General features: G+C 30.3%; 2 protein-coding genes and 1 pseudogene across 3 annotated transcripts; all 3 read left to right on the top strand.

The window, feature by feature from the left end:
- Positions 1 to 846: 846 nt before the first annotated feature.
- Positions 847 to 5,386, top strand: LOC143203225 (endocuticle structural glycoprotein SgAbd-2). Its single transcript, XM_076415370.1, has 3 exons — positions 847 to 911; positions 1,005 to 1,162; positions 5,019 to 5,386. The coding sequence occupies exons 1-3, from the start codon at positions 900 to 902 to the stop codon at positions 5,311 to 5,313; spliced, it is 465 nt and encodes a 154-aa protein (XP_076271485.1). The 5' UTR covers positions 847 to 899; the 3' UTR covers positions 5,314 to 5,386.
- A 6,389-nt stretch (positions 5,387 to 11,775) lies between these two features.
- Positions 11,776 to 12,537, top strand: LOC143202067 (endocuticle structural glycoprotein SgAbd-4). The gene is made up of 3 exons (XM_076413338.1): positions 11,776 to 11,843; positions 11,903 to 12,057; positions 12,155 to 12,537. Exons 1-3 carry the CDS (start codon positions 11,832 to 11,834, stop codon positions 12,438 to 12,440), a joined length of 453 nt encoding a protein of 150 aa, XP_076269453.1. The 5' UTR covers positions 11,776 to 11,831; the 3' UTR covers positions 12,441 to 12,537.
- Positions 12,538 to 17,505: 4,968 nt separating this feature from the next.
- On the top strand, positions 17,506 to 18,162 carry LOC143203152 (endocuticle structural glycoprotein SgAbd-2 pseudogene; annotated as a pseudogene). The gene is made up of 3 exons (XR_013007285.1): positions 17,506 to 17,517; positions 17,579 to 17,739; positions 17,797 to 18,162. The product of XR_013007285.1 is annotated as an endocuticle structural glycoprotein SgAbd-2 pseudogene (transcript).
- The last annotated feature ends 4,082 nt before the right edge of the window (positions 18,163 to 22,244 follow it).

Raw genomic sequence — 22,244 nt, 5'->3', positions numbered from 1 at the left:
TTGATCTTTTAGTATAATCCCATATATTCACCCCATAGGTCTAAAGAAGCTTTATGATTGACCGCCTTTCGACTTCCGACTAACCAGTACTGTTGCTTGAGTTTGAGTCTAATTTCCTCTGCTTTTTGTCTCACATGATGTTTCCAATGTTACCTACCACCAAGATATATTCCGAGGTATTTAACTGATTCTGCTTAAGGAATTAGGTATACGTCAAGTGATATAATTAAATTTTTGTCAATTCGTCGCAGCGCAAAATTAACATGGACAGAATTGAAGCTATTAAGCTGTATTTTCTAGTCTCTAGTCCATCAGTAGATCTTGTTGACGGCTACTTGTACTTATTCTATAGTCTTAGACAAAGATACATCTTTTGCCATTATAACCGTGTCATCAGCAAATGTTCCAAGTACTGTTCCTTTTTTGTTGGAATATCAGTAGTTTAATGTATAATAAAATGAAAACGCTTTGTAGTTTTGTGTGATCAAAATTCTATCAATAATAAACAATCAGAAACCCTATAATTTATTTAAAAATATATTATTTTACAGAATTAATAACTGTCATTAAATCAATTATTTACAAAATTAGTTTAATTAATAACTAGTTCTTAAATATGCAACGTAACAACATTTTAAAGTTGAACTTAACCGTTATATATTATTGTTATTTAAGCAATAACAATAATTTAGCGGTGGCTTTTAGGAAATGGCAGATTAAGACCATTATATTTTTTTGTAATCCATTTGAAGATGACCGTCGTGGGTGTACGACCTTGAAAATTCGGTAACAAATAAAGAAGCTGCTGTTCATCCGCTGCATGAGCTTCATATAAATAGACGATAAGTGATCAAGACTATTATTCCGATTTGGTCTATCGATCGCAATCACCTGCTAATATGTCAAAAGTGGTAAGGTTACAATCTTAAATCACGAACAAATTAGGATGATGCATTCAAAAGGCTGAATAATGGAATATAATTGTGTTTTTCTGATGTTTTTAGTTGTTCGTTCTTGCTTTTGTCGCCTTTGCTGCGGCCGATGTCAGTCACTTGTTTCGCCCTCTACCCAAGGTGGTTCCCCGCCCAGTTCCGTCAGGGAAATTCATCGCCATCTTGAGGTCTGACGCTGATGTTAGTCCAGATGGAAGTTACCATTATGCGTAAGTATTTTTCTATTAACTCATACAAGGTATATGAAGCGTAACGATTTCATATCAAATTTAATAGTTATAAGTATTAATATTAAGACACAAATTGTACTCATATGTATAAAAATAACGACTAGTTGATGAAAAGAACATAATAATGCAAATGATTCAAACAAAACCAAAATATACAAAAAAAAGATTTCTTTATATTGGCTTCTACATATGGAAAATTCGCCATATTTTAACATTTAAAAAATTGCGTAAGAAACATATATTAAAGGTACTTATGCATTTCCTAAATTTTACTATCCTAATTTACTTCGTCCATTTTCATATATCTTTTAATTTTATAACTGAATAACAATTATTAGATGATTCTAACTATTTACTTAATATAAATTATTGTGAGTTGCTATATTTTTTTGTTCTTGTTATAAATGTTCTAGAATTTATTTTAATATCGGAGTACGAAATGTGGTGTAGTACGAAGTACTTTTTTATTTATTTAATATTTGGTTTCATAAAGTTTTAGTTACAGGTAACTTAGCAATATACTTAAAATAATATTAAATATAATATGTTTCAATAGTATTTTGACTGCATGTATTATAGTATACGGTACATCATTTGATAATTCAGACAGTTTAAAAATTTTCAATATTTTCTGCTTCCAAATTTGTTAAATTATGATATCACAAAATATTGCTTTATTTATTTTTCTATAAACGTGTATATGTGTTTCAAAGTTGAAACTGAACAAATATAAGTGATGGGTGAATTAGTCAATGAAATCTGAGAATATACCAGGCATACTCTTTTTTGTGCACCACTTGTTAATATCAATATCTGACAATAACGGCATTTTTAACAAATTTTTAAAACATACAAATATTTATATTTGAATTTCTGCTAGAAAGATCGGGGGAAAAAGTGATTAGTACACCATAAAGCTGTAATATACCTACAAAATGTATGGTTGCTAGAAATAGATTAAAGAAACTTAGACTAGAAACTTAACTCTAGATATAGCTTCAATGTCATTTAATGCTATAGTACAAGGTTGAATAAAGGTAATTTCTAGTTTCCTTAATAGATGGCTTTTAAACCCCCTATCTCCCGTAATACTTATTTAACAAAACTACGCTATAGCACGTTTGCAAGATAGCACTCCTTAAATCAGTTTAGTTAGAACGGGCACTAAACTTTTTACGAAATCAACCTAACTGAATGCTTCTATAGTTCAGTTTTATAGCAAAATACTTTCACCTCCAATACAACTTGATACCAAAGTTTAATTTATGAATACCATGATTGGCATCATATGGCTTTTTCTAATCCACAAAAACATAATTTTAAATGTTATAAAAGTTCATTAGGTTTTCTTTTGTAAAGTGGGTCTTATAAGTTGTTTTATTTGTTTAACCAATTTAAAGGTTCACGAAAAAAAAATTTCGTAGCAGAAAACCTATGTTAATAATTTATTATGTGGTTTATGAACATTAACTCAACTAAGTCAACAACCAAGTCTCAATCATAAAGAAGTGTGCAAAATCCTTTTAATTGCACACTAGAATTGCACTCGAACATTTTTTTTAGTTTTAGAACTTTTTTTACTATTACTGTAAACCTTCCAAACTATAAACAAGAAAAGCACCCAATAATAATATTTAATTTCACTGAAGCTTGTACTATTAATATTATGCATTCATGTAGACTACAATATATACTCTATAACATCTGGTATATTTTTAATATTGCTGCATGATTATCTTTGTTGATTCATATATTGTCTCTTACTTGGTCCTTTTTTAATTTTATATGCTTTTCTTGAAGCATCGTATCATGATTCCTAATGTTTCCAGTTATTTAGATAGGCATCTTAGAAAACTAGCTACTTTGTCCAATCTTTCTGGTACCATTAAATACGACGTTGTAAAAGTGCTTCACTAATCACGAAATCAATTCAATGCTCAATATATCGATTGCTATTTTCGTTATCAATTGAAACTAATGATAATTAAAAGGAGCAATGTCTGATCAATTTAGTAAGTAGAATGAGTTCTATATATAACCAAAACCCGTTCGTATTCTCATCAATCCATAGTCGGCGCTCAGAGAGAGTATCTATTTCTAAACCAATACGTTGCTGTTTGTTCCGCAGGACTTCGAACATTCTTCTAACAGAGTTGCTGATGGTTCTGGCATTTGATAATACTAGTCTTATATTTTCAATGGCTTTCTATGATTTTGATTCTGTTTTTTTTTATTAGCTGTTCATCTGTAAGGAATTCGTTCACCTTTCATCCGACAGACAGATTTTTTACTTACGTTGCTGGATATATAGATTTTGAGGCTGAAAATGAAAATGAATTCGATGACAATCCTCTTCTATCAATACTTTTAGATAAGAGATAAGTTAGAAATCATATATCCGATATACTAAAAATTAATTTTATAATAATTCGTACTTAATCTTGCTAGTGCTTCTATTTAATTCACTGGTTTTCCTGAAGATGTTGTATTTCTGTAAAGCAGTTGCTGTTTCTGTTAGCTCCGAAAGTTGATGCTATCATTTTCTTGGCTGATAAACCCAAGCAACTTATTTGAAACGAATGCATCACTTGCAATTTTTAGGGGTTTTTCATATTTTTCGCAATGTCTCTTTGATATATTCACCCCAGGTTCTCCTAGGTTGTCCTTTGGTTTTCCTCCTTTCCATCATTGCTTTCCAGCTTTCTTTGCCTCTGTTGTGTCTTTCATACGCTATATCTCAACTAACTAGGTTACCTCCTTTCTTTGCACGATTCAGTACTGAAGTTTTTTCTTATTTCTTTACTTCTCCTTATATCTTGGTTAAAACCCTGACTCTTGACTCTGCGGTACCTTATTTCTACTATTGGCATCTTGCTTTTAGTCCATTTTGGCGATTACACACGTATATTATTAAATAATTAAAGTATTTTATTAGTGAATATCACTGCAGTTTTTAAATTAAGCCTTGATTCGCAAAACGAATTGAATATGCCCAAAATTTTGCGACTCTTTCAGTTATTAAACGTTTGTTGGCATGTCTACTGTATGTCATTTTTGTACCGTACTTTTTGCTCTATATATATAGAATATGCCTCTGATAAATTGTTGAATGTATTAATGATTTCGTCGATCATCTTGCTGCAAAAACAAACTCAGTCTCCTTAGACAACTATAGTATGCATTTATGAGTTGTCAGCTTGTATGTTTCTTTTAGTAGTTTTTTTAGGAGCTATTTGGTCTCAAGATCATATTATTAGTAATGGCTTTAGTTTTATGGCAGTTACTTCATTAGCTTCTTATTTAGTAGCAATTAGTTACTTTAGGGCAAATATTTGTGATGTTATACAAAAATATATTTTTTCTAATGTATTGCCCTTAATATCGCAACAAATACATTTTTTTAGTATCTCAACTCAACTTAAAATAATTTTTCCGTCCAACTTTTATTTTAAATTTATTATTTTGATCATACCTTATTTTTAAAAAATGAATTAATATATTGAGTTAACATTTTATAATATTTTATAACAGTTATTTCATTAGCTTCTTATTTATTAGAAATTTACTTTAGGGTAAATATTTTTGATGCTCAACATAACCAGTTTTTCCTTTTACTTTTTATTTTGAATTCACTATTTTTATCACATATTGATATTTAAAAAGAAATTATAAAATATATTAATTAACTAATACTTATATATTAAAAGCAATTAGTCTGGATCATATTTAATTTTTATGCATTAATTATTTAGTCTATTTGGTTTTAAAAAAGTATATAAACTAAATTTAATCAAAATATAAATAATTTTGAAGGTAATCACAATTTTGTCCGCAGCTATGAAACTGAAAATGGTATCTCCGCTCAAGAACAGGGTAACCAGAAAGCTTTACCTGAAGGATCTGGCACCGTCGCTCAAGGTGGCTACCATTTCGTCTCCCCTGAAGGCGTCCCCGTTTCTGTTCAATACGTAGCCGACGAGAATGGATTCCAACCCCAGTCTGATGCCATTCCCACCCCACCGCCGGTACCAAGTTACATCCTCAGATCTCTGGAATTCAATGCTCGTAATCCTGAACCCAGCTCATTTCCAGCATTGAAAAAAGTAGCTCCACCTTTCCGTCGATATTGAAGATCTATCCGCAATTATCACAAATTAAATTGTAAATTGTAATTATGACGTAAATTCAGTTCAATAATTTAAATTCGTTTTATTTTTGGGAATATATGTAGTAAGTTATGTCTCCTTTATACGATAGTCTAGTTCCCCGAAGTCTACTTTTAATTCTTCACCAGAATTCCTCGAACTAATAATTTCGTTGGCTTTTTTAGAGTGTTTGAAATATCTTAGTTGCGTTTTCTAGAAAAGCAATAGTAATCCTCAGATTTAAACAGACAACTATTATATATTTCAACATTGGTATTAATATAATTTTTATTTATATTGCTGGCTCTCAAAATATTCATCAGATCATGCTATTTCATTTATATCGTTATTATTACATTGTTCAATGAGATTTGTTTCCCGATAAGAAACATTGATTTTATGACCTGCTATATATTTTAATAGTAATTTTATTATATACATTACGAACTGAAAAACATATATTCCTTGCAATTAGCCTTTATTCTCTTTATTTATTTCTTCGAAATTTAGAAAGTGTTAAATGTAATAAAATAATGCAAAAATTTAGGCTTAATTTTAGTTATATTAAATTGCTTCATTTGTACGACCTTTTTTAAGTTGCGTGGGAGGATGTGTTGAATAGATTTTTTCCTTGTGTAAAATGGGTTTAGCTAGATCAACACTAAAATATTGCACACAGTGTCATAAAAAAGGTAAAAGTCAAATAATGAGATCAGATAATAAAAATTCCTTGACATATCTCAGGATTTTGTTAAAAGTTGGCGGAGGAGGCTGCAGATTAAATTTTAAAAAATTTATTCCTCATTTCAGTTACCGAGACCTTATCTTGCAGATGGACCGAGGTATCTTACAAATTTACTATAAAAGAGCACACTGAACTACTTCAAATACTGTATATCTTGTATATTGTTAATCTACCAATCATAAAACTTACTAGTGAGGCAACGTACTCATATAAAAACACTTCTAAATACAGCTTAATACAATACAATTTTGGCTGAAAACTTGAAGTATTAAGGCCAATAAAACGTCTTAAGCTCTTTTTACAATAATATTGTTATATACTATAGTTAATGCTGTTAACTCTCCCAGACGTAGGATGCTAAATATCTTAGCAGCATGTATCTAGACGCCTAATTTGGAAAAAGCACATGCTTTTTAGCTTGTTACGTCTCTCATGATTATTTCAGCGCTATTTGACTCTAGAACCCATACCAAATGTAATTTAAAGCCTTCGTTAAGTAGCTCGAAAGAATGTTAGTGCCACTCAATATACTTGTCAAACAGAAGTAAAATTTGTAGATTAAATTGTCTTGAACTATTTGATCTGAATAATGGACAAATATAAGGCAGGATCACAGGAAATCACTTACTGACCTGATTTTCTACATGTTATGTACATATATAATAATTATTATTAATAATACTTATTGCCCATTGTTGGTAGATTTCTGAACTACTATGGGTATTATATTACTATCAATGATATTAAAATGTTCAATTCTGTTCAGCACAACTATTCAATTCTATGGTTTTGACATATCTACATTTATCTACATGAAAAAAAAACAGTTTTCCATTTTGTTTTATTGAGTCATTCAGTGTATTATAATACACAAAAGTATTGTTTTAGTTGAAAAAAAACTAACACTTTTAGAAACTTATGATTATACTGCTGCGTCATATTCCATTTGCTAAATGCCAAAGAAGTGTAAAAATGCATCGAATATATAATCGCTGCCAAAGCAACATCGTTATTTCGACACTAGAAAGACTGAAAAAAGTTGTAAGTTGTATGATGGAAAAATGATGATTAATATATATAGTAACAATATTTTTTCCTAAGCTATTATTGGAACAAATTTAAAAATTCAAAGTAAAACTTATTTATTATATTTTTAGAGCAATATTCCATTTTTTTTTCAAAGGATATTTTTGGTTTTTTTCCACAATGAAGGGTCAAGGTAAATATTTCTTAATTATAATATATTATAATATTACCTGGTAGATTACGTAACCCACCTGAACTATCAGTACCATTTAATGTCATATATGGAATATCGGATATTACGAAATAATATTCTGTAACGTTCGATGATACCTATTGGTTTTTCCTTGCCGAAGTAAGTCCTGTTAGATATGCAGTAATTATATTTTTATATATTATTCAGAATGACTATTAAAATTGTTGGGAATTGTGAATAACATTATATTGTATGTACAATTTTTTGCTATAGTTATTGCATGATACAACTATTTATTTATAAACATGCGGAAGAAATTTGCTTATTTATTATTTAATTATCGATTTTAAATTGAATTAAAAATATTATGGCATAAACATTATGGCTAAAAATAGAGGTATACTAGGATATCCAATAAGTTGGAATAAAACTTTTATTCGTTATGTTATATAAATTCTCTAGGTACTGATCCACTAACGATGAGGCAAAAAGACTAAAGGATTTTCTGCTTCGTTACATAACTGAAAATGACAATTAAATCTACTGACTTGATTGCCAATCCACTGTTAACATGTCTCTTTTTCTAAACAAGTAGTTTTATTCCGAATGATTTAATGAATTCAAGATGAATTTATGCAATAAATATGATTTAGAACAACAAAAAATTTATTTGTGAGGAGTAGATTTCCATCTCCAATATTATTCAAGCTGTTGGCTCATGTTTTGGTACAAGAAATGGACATACTACTGGAAACTTTTTAAACATTTTACGAATATACTCTGAGAATAATTGCAGCTGTTTTAAAAGTAAATAGTGGCTTAAGCTTTTTAATAAAGAAATACTTTGTATATATCAGGTTTTTATTTTATTCCGTTTATATCTTCTGTTTGTGGAATATAGCTGAGGTCGATAATAAACAGACGTAAATTAAAACAACGCTGACTTTGAAAACCCTAGGAAGCATGAAACTCTAGAGAAAAATCTAGAATAGAATTTTTTTAATATAATAGCTAAATACTTAATTTCGTAAATCAACAGTAAAAATCACAAAATATCTTAAGATCTTACGCTAAAAATATCACGTAATTAATAGACGACTCTCTATATGCAAATATATCAACATCTAATTTATTTCCTAGTCTTGTTCATTTTGGATTTTGAAAAATATTTGTCGTTTATTAAAACAATTTTATAAAATACAAAATATATACTGCCGCAGAGGGGCAGACTATAGTGATAATAACTATAGATTTGCCTTTTTATTTCAGTTTTTGTAAATGTTTGTTTCATTACCTTATCGTATAACCTACTAATAAACTTAATATTATTATTTCTAAGATAAATAAATAATATGAACAAACCAACTGTGTAATTAACGGAGACGTGTCGACATTGTCAGTATGTGGCGGCCATCTTATTTTAGTAGTGTTTGTTTACTGAGTATATATTTGTTCGCTCATTTGATGATAGATGCGGTGGCCCTTAAAACTTGACTATCTAACATTCAGTGGTCATATTCGTCATTATTATCATCACCATTATGATCATCATTATCAATCCGGCGCTGGGGAGAGTGCCTGTTTCTCAATCAATACGCTGTTGTTGGCGTAGCATGACTTGCAATATTCTGCCCTAAATCTCACCACAGTTGATCTACACCAGGCTTCGGCAATGTTATCTTTCATATCATTTAATAGGTTGATCCATGGCTTTCTGTAACTGTTCGCAGCTGCGTTTTCCATAAAAAAGGTCGATATCGCCACAGACGTCTGTCAAGGCCAAACTATTGTACTCTGCGTTTCTGCTGTTCCTTAACTGTGCGTTCAAAAAGGCACTTAAACGAATAACTTCATTTCTTATACGATATTGGACAAAAATATGTAGTCAAATTCTACTTTGAGCATCGCTTTTGACATTTGGTCATACCTAGGTTCGGTAACCGAACTACGATGGATTAGCTTTCATTATTATACTTATCTTTATCTATTTATTTTCCACCAACTAAAGAAACAGTAATTGGATCATTTGCCGATCACACAGTGCTCATGGAAAAATATGTATCTCTGTAATCTGTAGAAAAAATAGCAGCCAATAAGATCTATAAAGGGGCCGGAGACTGGAAAATACAGTTTAATAACTCCAAATATGACCATCTTAATTAAACCTAATTATAATAGAACTTAAGGGATGTCCGATTTCTCCAGCAGAATCAGCTAAATACCTCGGAATACATCTCGATAGTAGGTTAAAATTGGAAACGTAATGTTAGATAACATGCAGAGCAGGTTAGGCTCTTGTCAAGCAAATGTCTGGTTAGTCGAAAGATACTCTCGACTTGATCTAAAATCACAGATATTGGTTTATCAGTCAATCCTAAAATCAATTTGGATATATGAGATGCAAATATGGGGTTACACCAAAACATCAAACCAACTAGTAATCCAACTCACCCAAAACAAAGTTCTACAATTAATTACCAACGATTATTCCTACGTAACCAACGAAGAGCTGCACGATGTTTTCAAAATCACATGGATAAATGAAGTGATCCAAGATTTCGCCTTAAAACATGAAGTAAGATTGCTAAATCACCGCAACGTAGATGCAATACAGCTACTGAACAACACGTAGGATATCAGAAGATTGAGGCGAACCAAACCACGCGAACTTGTTTAGTGTATAAGTGTAATCTTAACTTATTTTAATTTGGGAAATACCTACTGATGTATTAATCCCGTACTCGTCTTGCTTGTGTGTTAATGCAAGCACAACAGAACAATGATAATAAATTAATTTGTTAATTAAGATTCTACTAAGCATATCTAATGTAAAATGTTATTTGACGAGGGTGATGTAAATTGAGTACCTAGACCGTAGATGAGGTCTTACGTCGCTGAATTTTTTTTCCTTTAAGCTTTTCTGAAATCGCAGGTGTATACCGATAAATCGAAATTGAAATTGTAAAGTCGATGTAATGCAGGTAATCGCTCAAATTTAACTAAATTACACCGAACATCGATCTGTGAAAAGCCAATATATTAATAAATTATAAAAAATATAAAGAGAGATAATGGATATATTGAATATAAATATCTCGCTGATATTTTCAGGAAAATTTTTATAACACCGCGGGTAGAAAACTCCATGTACTCATTAGATATTTCGGTAGATGCAAGCAACGCCACCACTCTTACCACTTTAATTATCGACTAAGATATACATAGTGGCCATCCTAAATTTTTAAAAAATCCTTGAGGAATGCTGCCATTACCCAAATATTCTGGAACTTCAGGACTTTAGGACCTTATACTATATGCCTTGTTGCTATTTATCTTGAAGCCAATAAACTACCTTAATCAAATAATTGATTACCGGCTTCGTTGGTGTGTCGGGTAAGGTGATCGTACGGTCTTCTTACTATTGCGATAGCCGCAGGTTCGAATCCTGCTGACGCATGGATATACTTTATGTTTGTGATTGTAAATGTATTTAGGCAATAGTGGGTACAAATGTAAAGGGTAAAATATACAAAACAAAAATCCAATAGACAAGGAATAACAATTCCAGTCACACCAGTAACCAGGCTGGGTAAGACCGGATGTCTTCTGGGATAGTCTCTAGTTTGGTTACTGGCCAGTCGGTAGACTTAATGCCAAGGACTATAGTTCGGAGCCCATGTTAAACTGTAGGCCCAGTCCAGATTTCAATTGAGCAAATTGAATGATGTATGCGCAAAAGCCAGTAATAGCAAGTAACAGATTCAAACGCATCCTATGCTCAGTGCCTTCGATTTTCGACTTATTATGGTTTTTTATTAGTGATTATTCAGATGAATTTTTTTCTGACTAAGGCAGCATGAGTGGTCTTGAATACGGTTTCAAATGCTGAAGAAGGGAGAAAATAGATCAAAGATTGAATTACTGCCATACCATAACCACTCTTTCGATACTATATGGTCATGTTACCAGAAACATATTTTAATTAATATATATTCTACCAATTTTTCTCAAAAAATGTCTTTTTAAAGTGTAAATGTTCTTATCTGTCCTCAAAACTGAGATATGAGATATAATATATGCGAAAGTATGGCTGTTCTTAATATACTGTATTAACCATACTATTTTAACCATAATGTTAAACTTAAAGAAAAAATCTGCAAAAAGTTATACTATTAGATTTATATAATTAAAACAATATTGTTAGTTTTTAATTTAATACTGAACATTAAATTAATATAAAATTATATATTAACATATTATATTCAATAATAAATAAGTTGTAATGTATAACTTTGAATCATATCATTTATAATAATATTTTTGAAAATATTATTAATTAATATTCAGAAATAATTAGAATATTTCATATCGAAACTACCGACACCCCCATGGGTGGACAACCTTGGAGATTCCGCAATCGACCGAAAGTGTTGCTCATCTCTTAGCGAAGATTCATATAAATACAGAACATTTGGGAAGGCGAGACATTCAGATTTTGACAACATATCGAAAATAGTAATTCAAAACCACTAAGAAAACATGTTTAAATTGGTGAGAGAATTTCTGTATTCTTCGTATATCGTTGTATAACTGGTTTGTTTCTCTTCTAGGCTTTGGTTTCGGTACTGGTTGCTTTTGCAGCGGCTGATGTCAGTCACTTGCTAAGAGGAAACCGCCCCCAGCAATATCCTAGTCAGCCACAAAAATTCATCGCAATCTTGCGATCCGATTCTGATATCAGTCCCGATGGAAGTTACCACTATTCGTGAGTTATTTGTAATCTAGAATTATTTTAAGTTAATTATTAATGTGTTGTTTTACTATGTATGTTATATGTTATATAAATAATTTAATATTTGCAGTTATGAAACTGAAAACGGAATTGCCGCTCAAGAACAAGGCGTTTTGAAATCCCTTCCTGAAGGAGCCGGTACTGCTGCGCAAGGCTCCTATCAGTACATCTCGCCAGAAGGTATCCCTGTTTCTGTTCAATACGTAGCCGATGAAAATGGATTCCAGCCTCAGTCTGATATTCTTCCCACTCCACCACCAATCCCCAGCTATATCTTGAGAGCGTTGGAATACAATGCTCGTAATCCAGAGCCCTCTCCAGCTCCATTTGTAAGAAAACCAGCTTATGGTAGATAAATGCTCTGATAACGCAATGATTACTGTTGATTTTGTACAATATCTATTTTTAAGATACTATTTAAAATTATAGTTGGAAATACATTTTTATAAAATATTAATGCCGTTTTATTAAGGGATACATTCATTCAAAAGAAATATTTTGTTTTCCAAGCACATTTTTTATTACATCCTTCAAGATTATTTTATTACTGTTGTTCTATGGATTGTATGGATTTTGTTAATCATATTTGATTTCTGAAACAGATAATATAAAAAATTAAAAATTGTAATCTACTAATACAAATATTCATTCTACAAAATTGTTCATGTTACAGATCAAAATTTTGTAACTTTTTTATTTTTCATTATCTTGACTATTAGGCATTGACTAATGACTAAGTTAACACATTTTGATGACTATAATTTATGCTGATGACTGCAATTAATAAAGGTAGATAATAATTAGACATTGACTATTACCAATAAATAAAAATTCTAAATGTTTTAAAGCATATATCTTTGTCCTAAAAGTTCCAATCATCAAGCTTAACATTCTAGGTCGTTAACTACATCACAGGAAATGTTTAAAAACTTATATTTTTTTATTATTTAATTATTACATTGTTACTAGTCGTTAACCTACCTACTAACTACAATTTGTCTTTATGATAAATTAAATCTAGGTATATAAATAGGAGGACCCATCAGCTCTATCTCAATCTCTGGTGAAATAATGTTTATACATGTCACTGCTGTATTTTTCATTATATGCACCTCACTACACAACACTATACAAGATCAGATGGTTTGATTCTTTTGAGTCTATGTCCTGCTCTGATGGTATCCAAAAGCTGTAATACTTCAATATTCTTATGAGAATGGAATCTTTCCTCATGCTCCATTGCAATTCTCTTGATTTCTTGACTTACTGTGGGATCTGAAGGTCTCGATGTAGGTAATCAGTCCTATAGTATTTGCGTGCGTCCACAATACCTCTCAGGACTTTGTTTTGAAAAATTTGTATTTTGTTTATGTTATTCTTTGCAGAACATCCCCATAATTGAACTCCGTATGGCCATATAGGTTTCAGTATTTGCTTATATAATAGCAATTTATTATGTACTGATAATTGTGATTTTCCTCCAATTAGCCAGTACATTTTTCTATATTTCAATTCCAGTTCTTTTCTTTTCTTCTTTATATGTCCCTTCCAGCGAAGTATTGCATCAAGATTCATTCCGAGATATTTAGCGTTGTTGCTATATGGAATGATAATAATATTTAATGTTATAGATGCTTGTACGGTCTTATTATAAGTAAACTGCACATGCACAGATTTCTTTTTGCACTTTCGTTAATTTTTATTTTCCAAGCTTGTGTCCAATTATGTATATTTTCACTTGCCTGTTGTAATTTTAGTGAAGCTTCTTTACTATTGGCCTCCGACAGTTATATTCTCCATTTGTGGTATATCACAAGTGTAGAGGGGATAAAGCGTTGGCCTCAGTATACTTCCTTGTGGTACACCTGCTTTAGCTTCTTTTATTTTAGAGTAAGCTTCTTCTTGTTTGACTTTAAACATTCTAGTTGTACGATTTTAATAGTTCGGTGTATTGCTTTGGCAACATTTTTTGTAGTTTATGAACCAGGTCTTCATGCCAAACCTTATCGAAGGCTTGTGCTACATCTAAGAATAAATCTGAGTATACTTTTTACGTAACTTTACCGTATACTCTTTCTGTTATTCTGTGGACCTGGTCAATTATTGAATGCTTGTTAATAAATCCAAACTCGTGTTTTGGTATTTAGTTTTTTCTCTCTATGATAGGTTTTATTATTTTTGGCAGGAGTTTTTCAAAAACCTTTGATATTACTGGCAACAGTGATATAGGTCTATAGGCTTTTAATATTTTAAATAACATTTCCTATATTTCATTCACTGTATAAGAGGAAGATTTAAAGAAGCTGCCGAAGCATATCACATAGTTATAGAAATGTATGGTGATATTGCCCCATCAATTTCTAATTGTCAGTTTTAGTTTCAAGGACCTAAACGTGGCGATTTTCATGTCAATAACAAAGAACGGTCTGGAGCTGATTAGACGAAACAAAACAAACTCTCAACCAACTTTCAGACAAGTTAGCAGTTAATGAGTTAACTATTTACAGGTATTTTCATGTGATGGTAAAAATACAGAAGGGCTACAATATGAATTAAACCAAAATGCTATTTCGAACCGTCCGTCTCTATATCGTACTTTCATCATTTGAAAGGACAAAAAAATTTCTTTGCGAAATTTGCCTGACTACAAAACGTGAATGGAATGTTGGAAATATACATATTGACAAAAAATATTCTAGTACTAATTAATGATACAACAATTTTATAAATTAAGTATTATACGGGTCTGTAAAAGCTATTCCTAACAGCTGTTTAATTTTTGTGACGTAATCTTTATGTTTTTGGGTGTGGTAACTGAATGACTGAACAATATGGTTAACGCTGTAACAAGTTATTATTACTAAAATAAAAAAGAATTGACTTAACTAGAATAGAGAATAACAATATATTATTTATAAAACATTAGTGATACATATTTTTTTGTCTAATATACATTCAATAACACATACTAAAACATATTCCAAAATTCCTAAACATAATATTAGATTCCTTTATATTTTTGCCGATAAGAAAAATCTGGAAGAACTCTGAAGCATCCAACAGTAGGCTTTGTATTTGGTGAAAATGCGATGTTAAAAAATAACAAACACTTTTTACATATACAACAAATATTTAAGCATATTTTAGTCTTCCTGTAATTCCACAGATATTATCAGCAGCTCTTCAATTATATGAAACTGTCCCTACATACCTGGTATTGTGTTACTAAGCAACTATATCAATATTGGTTTATAGAGAAAGGTTGTTGAATGAGAATGTTTAAATTCAAAGCACCTTGCAACTCTTTAAAACAATTAACATTTACCAATTATCATTTCCTTTTAGCATTTACCGTTAGTTCCAAATAAGGAATTTTAACAATTTAAAAAAGTCTTTCTTAGGAGCTTTTATGTATTTAAATCACCGATATCTATTGAATATTAGGTATTTTTGAAATAAAAAGAACGAACAATATTTTTATTATCTATTCTGTTATTAATAAATATATTAGATATCTATTGAAAACTAATATCAATATCAATAGATATTTAACAATGTGCAATGAATATATTTTAAAAAATCCAAAAAGTCACAAAAGAATCATGCACTTCGTCGATATAGTTACAACATCTAATAATTTGAAATAAAAAAAGATAATTTTTAATTTAGACAAATACTTCCAAGTACAAAGTAAAAAAAGTCAACTAATTTTTCTCTCATATTACAACAAATTATGGTTTTTTTTCTAAAAGAAAAAATAGTAATGAATTACGTACGTCTGTACTATATAAAAATATATAGAGGGTGTTCACATGAAATTTCAATTAAATCGATTCAGTAGAACTTAAAAGTTCTTTAAAATTGAGATCAGAATAACGCGTTTAAATTTAGTTTCAAGTCCGGCTATCTACGAGTCGGTTTAGATATGGTGTGACTCAAACAGCTATATCTAAGGATATAATTTAAATTAAAAAAATCCTTTTAAGAGCATATTCTTGAAGTCTTCAAGCGTTAAACATTTTTAAAAAATGTTTCTTCTTTCAAATTTCTAAACCAAAATACCTTCATCAAACAGTTTTAAAAATAATAATGTTGCTCCGTTGTAGCCGTATTGTTGATTTTGGTTTCAACGGTTTAAGAGTTATATTGCTTATTGGCAGTTGCTATTCTGTCATTTTTGTGCTATTACCTTTAAATAACTGATGAAACTTTACATGTATTCTTCTATATCTATATCTATACGTATATAGCTTTGTTGTCAAAAAGTTAATATCTTGATTAATTAATAAATATTTTTCTTCTTAACTTTTATCTTAATCTCAAGAAAATTTATTTTTATTTAAATAAATTCTTGATTATTACTATTGAAATTTATGCCATATCAATATATTTTTTATTTGTATTTTATCATACGAACTGATTAATAGACACATAGAGTGAGATTTAATAATCTCTAGAATAAGCTAGAATAGTTTTTAGAATAAGTTAAGATTAGACTTTAAAATAAGTTAGAATAGTATCTAGAATAAGATTTAGATTAGAAGTTTTACAGATCACTTACTGAAGTGATATTCTACATGTCAGGATAGTTATATTATATAACTGAAATCATATAATAATAGGTATTACCCACGGGCAGATTGTTGTTCTAGGAGATTAATTTAATATATTCTCGTATTTTTCACTCTTGCCAAAAGATAATCACAAATGTGAAACAATGACAAACATAAATACATGATCATGCCCCAGCAAGATTCGAACCCGCGACTATCACAACAATAGGAGTACTGTCCTGTTGCCTTTACCACTATCCCACTCTATATGAATATCATTTAATTTGCTTCGTATAAATTCTTTCATAGGTAATATTCGTACTTCAAATGATCAACCTTAATAAATTTTGATGGTGTTGTATCAAATTTTTAAAATAAACTTGTTTATATATTAATAATTGATTTACATTTTTAAAAAACTGTTTCAATTCCATTAAATAACATAACATTCCAATAAAAAATAACTAACTACATATTTTATATGCGTATATTTTTACATATAAAATCACATTAAAGACCGCAATTTATCAATTTATAACTCATAAGTTATAAATGTTTTATTGATAATATATATATATGATTATATATTTTCACAAGACTACAATCGACCGTTGAATGTTAATAATATTCAGGAAATTGGCAAATACTTTTAGATCACAGACATTTAAATAATCATCTTCAATAATCGAACTTTTATATAATTTTTGACATCTTTAACTTGAATTCATCTGCAGCCTTGAGCCTTCCGAAAAAAATCGAAAGCGTTCGTTGAATTGAATTTCATCCCAAAAACTGGTATAAATAGAAGCATTTTATCTATATCCCTGTATTCAGAGTTTGATAGCAAAACCAAAACGAGTTAATGAAAATGTACAAATTGGTAAGATTTTTGCATTTTAAAAATTATATTTTTTAATATTATTTGTCCTTTATTTTGTCAGGTGTTTGTTTCTGCTTTTATTGTACTTTCTGCAGCAGATGTGAGTCATCTTCTGAGAGGTAATCGGCCTCTATTGAAGCCAATTTCTGGTCCAGCACCCAAGTTCATCGCTATTTTGAGATCCGATTCTGATATCAGTCCTGATGGAAGCTATCATTACTCGTGAGTAGATAAAAGTTTTAATGTATATATAAATATTGCTCAATTTTAATTTTCTAGGTATGAAACAGAAAATAGAATATCAGCTGAAGAACGAGGAGCTTTGAAATCACTGCCCGAAGGTGCCGGTACAGCTGCTCAAGGTTCTTACCAATATATTTCCCCAGAAGGCATTCCCGTCTCTGTTCAATACGTAGCTGATGAAAATGGATTCCAACCTCAATCTGATATTCTGCCAACTCCACCACCAACCCCCAGTTACATCTTAAGGGCTTTGGAGTACAATGCTCGTAACCCGGAACCACCTTCCAAACCATTTTTGAAAAATCCATCGGCGTTCCGAAGATTCTAAACAGAACTGATTTTATAATGTGTATGAATGATTAGTTTTAATATCTTTTTAAAATAAACGTATTTAAAAAGTCATATGGTTAGTTTATTTTGGTAAATAAATAATCCATGAAATATATATAAAATTGGAACTAAAGAATCTCCTATAAGCTCCTGCATAAATAGAAGAAGAAATGTTCCTTGCATTTTGTGCAGGGTTAACTATAGACTTAAAGTTGAAAGGGCAGTGGTTAATCAAGATTAACTTATCAAAAGGAATATATACCAACATTTTCGATGTTGGTATTACAGTTAATACAGATATTTTCAAATTTCAAATTATGTAAGTTGAAAAGTTTGAAAAATGAATATCATAGTATGTCTTCCACAGATTCTTTTAACGCGGGCAAATCTGTATCCTCAATTGCAAGTTGATGGGAACCAGACAGTACAACACCAAGAAGGCAAATAAATATATTTAATTAAAAGTGAATAAGTAACTATATACAAAAAAGGGCTCCAAAGGCAGTTCGGTATGAGAGCTATCGAAGAAGTTCTCCAACAATGAATACAGAACTAGTTAGTTTTTTATTAACCTTATCTGGATTTTTAAATTTGTTATCAAAATTTTGTAATAAATATTTGTATTTTTGAATACAATTAATTATCTGACCGGCTTAGATCTCGCAGTGGTCAAGGAGACAGAACAGTCCTTACTGTTGCTATAGTCGCGGGTTCTAATCCTCTTAAGGCATAATCGTAAATTTATCTTGATAATTATGTTTCTTTAAAAGGCAAAAGTGCAAAATCAAAAAAAAAACAAGTAAAATGATTCTAATAACCAGGCCGGGTAAGACCGAATGTCTCCTAGGATGATTTTTAAGTTGGTCACTCGCCATTCAGTAAGCTGAATGCGGAGGATTGTGGATCAGAGCCTACGTTAAGCAATAGGTACATTCCAGATAAACCCTGGTTGATAAAAAGAAGACTTTAAAATATAACAAAAAAAATATTATCTGGAACATCCTCATTAGGACAATGTAACAAGAAAAATGATAACTAAGTGTTGCTTGTTTTGAAGAATGAGAAAAGTCCATAGAATACCTTTGTTTATTTACATGTATTTTCATGTACACGTTATTGCAGAAGTTAAAAAAATTTGTTAATGTTGAATGAAGAGGACGATTTGTTTTATTTATTTTTAAATCATTAATATTAAATGGAGAGAATGGCATTGTATTTAGTATCGAAAATAACAAAAATTTCAGTGTATATTCCATTAAAAATTACAATTGACACTTTAGATAATGTTTTTTAAATGAATCAACTATTCCATGTCCAAATAATATTTAAATTGAAAAAAATTAATTAAAACGCTTTCTCTATTTTCCTGCTATTTAGCAGCCTCTGAAGATTCCGAAGGGTAAAATTTGGTAGTCAAAAGCTGAATAATTTAATATATAGGTAATCGCCTTCTAGAAGAAATATATATTCTTCTATGGCGTCCTTAGTTTGTATACGTAAATAGTGGCTATTTCTAGATGGTTTCAGCAGGCATTCGATAAACTTAGGCAGCTTTTCCGTCTGATATTACAACGTTGCCATTTACAACCGGCAGCCGTTTTTATTTTGACTCTGGTAAGAGCTTTAGTACCTCTTGATTGTTTACATATTTTTATAGTTTATTTGTTGTTGTACCGTGCATATTTTTTATTATAAATCGTAGGCAGTAATAGATGAACCACTTATTTGTGAAGCTTGTCAAAAAAGCTTTGGTAGCAGTTCTAATGTGAAGAGACAAGAAATGAAGAAATTCTATCCAAGTGCGCATATACTCAGTTTTAATTTTAATTTTACAAATTGAATTCAATTTTGTACCAAGTGTATTTACTGAAACTAAAAGTTCAAATAAAAATGACCTGATGTTTTTTACCTCGTGAAATCAGTGTTTAAATTGGTTTGTACGTTTTGTTAAGTATAATAATAATAGGAGGTTATAAACTGAGAGACATTGTAAACCAAAAGTCAAAGTTGATGCGGCAACATTGAGACTTGCTAACGTTATTAATTTTGATGTTATTGAATAGAATATATCCCATAGTTACTTGTTTCATTAATTGGATTCATATATATACGGAATTGCAATTATATTATTGAAGAAAAAATTCAGAATGCATTTTAAGCAAAAAGCAATATATTTTGGTACAATAATACTTGGCTACATGTTGCAATATTGATTAATGAGACTTTTAAGAAGCGGTTTGCTGCGATATTTTACCTCCTCATTTATATTTACCAGAAACTTATTCCCCCTGATGCTTGTTCTCGTCATTTAAGCTTAACATATATACACACATTCGATATTGTTAAAAACCTAAAGATAAGTTGATAATTGGATTCGCAGATAGTATCATCAACAATAATTATTTTCAATAAATATCTTTTATACACAGAGTTCGCGTTTTACCTGAAAAATATTGAAAAGTTTTATATAACAATGGACAATAATTTGATAAAGATAGAAGAATATATATAGGAAGAATATATAGGAGAATCCCTAGCGGTGTACGGTGATTTTGCGACGTTTCCATTTATAAGCAATTGAGAGGTAGAATCCAACGTATTACATATTGCCATATTGTATTTGACCGTGGCACTGTTAGGAGCTCTTCTTTGTAAGATTACGAATTTTATTGTTTATAATTTATCGGCTCTTATACTGTTAATATTTTGATTATAAGTGATAGGCAGTAATGAATAAACAATAGATTTGTGAATGTTGTCAAAAACGCTATTCTAACACTTTTAATCAGAACAGCCATATGAAAACATTCCATCCAGGTAAATTGGATTCAGTTCTATACCAAATTCATTATATTTTAGACATGGTTAACCTGCGAAAGTAAAAGTGCAGATAAATATGATTCGATATCTTTTATGTAAGCATTTGTCATCAAAATCACAGCTCGTTGATCCACGGCATTCAAACTGAGCAAGAAATATTGAAGTTTGTCTCGCTTGAAAATTGTTTTAGTTTAAAATAGGGAGTTCCTATTTTAGTAGAAATATTACTATTTCTAAGTTAAAGATTTATATAATATTTAGCAAGCAAACCAATTGAATCCACAGATACAAAACATAAAAGTGTTGAAATATGGGTAAATGGAATCATAAATACAGGATACGTGTTATATAATCCACAATATTAGTTACCTGCTTTAAATAAAGAATATTTTATGTTAAACATAATAAATTAAATAGACAATACGAAATGTTAAAATAATATTATTCTATTCATATTCTACACACAGGCTTAATGCATATCCATACTGCTTTTGCATATCGAGGAGATTCGATGAGAATACAATGAAGTTTCTCGAAGTTTATAGTGCCGTATAAGATATATTATTGAGTAATTTTAAAGATAAATAAATGCTTGCGGTTTTAAATATTGATAAATAAATTATATTTATAACGTTACATGTTGTTTTATTTTTTTCCTTTTATAAGTAAATTTATTCATAAAAGGTCGCTTAGATATAATACATAAGCTTAAAATAATAGACATTAAACATAAATTTGAACTTGAAATTCAAGTGATATTTCAGGTTAATTTATGAATTCCATAATATGTTATATTGCCTGTTTAAGGCTGAAGCATGTCCCGGAATGATTTAAAGTTGCACAAATAATTATGCTTAAAAAACCTGACAAACCTGCAGAACAAGTCGAATCTTACAGGCCTATTTCGCTACTACCTGCAATATCAAAACTATTTGAGAAACTGATATTTAAACGTGTTAAACATTTGGTAACAATACCAGATTTCCAGTTTAGTTTTTGAAATCACCATTCAACAATCGATCAAGTGCACACAGTAACTGCGGCTATTGAAAGAGCGTTTGAAGAAAAGAAATACTGCCCTGCAATATTCCTGGATGTCTTACAAGCTTTTGATCGGGTTTGGCATTTGAGATTAATCTATAAGATGAGCAAATTGTTACCGCGTAACTATTGTCAATTGCTGGAGTCATATTTATTCGGAAGAAAATTTAGAGTATCGCGCGAAATGGCGTTCTCGACATTTAAAAATATCTCGGGTGGAGTTCCACAAGGTAGCGTCTTAGGACATCTCCTGTATCTGCTCTACACTGCTGACATTCCAACAACAAAAGAAA

This window comes from Rhynchophorus ferrugineus, unplaced genomic scaffold (assembly GCF_030347505.1).
Source record: "Rhynchophorus ferrugineus isolate W39M unplaced genomic scaffold, kcgeb_rfMv2 rfM9, whole genome shotgun sequence".
NCBI classification, from domain to species: Eukaryota; Metazoa; Arthropoda; class Insecta; order Coleoptera; family Curculionidae; genus Rhynchophorus; species Rhynchophorus ferrugineus.
The sequence above is the reverse complement of the archived record's forward strand: the minus strand, read 5'-3'. Positions and strand labels throughout refer to the sequence as shown.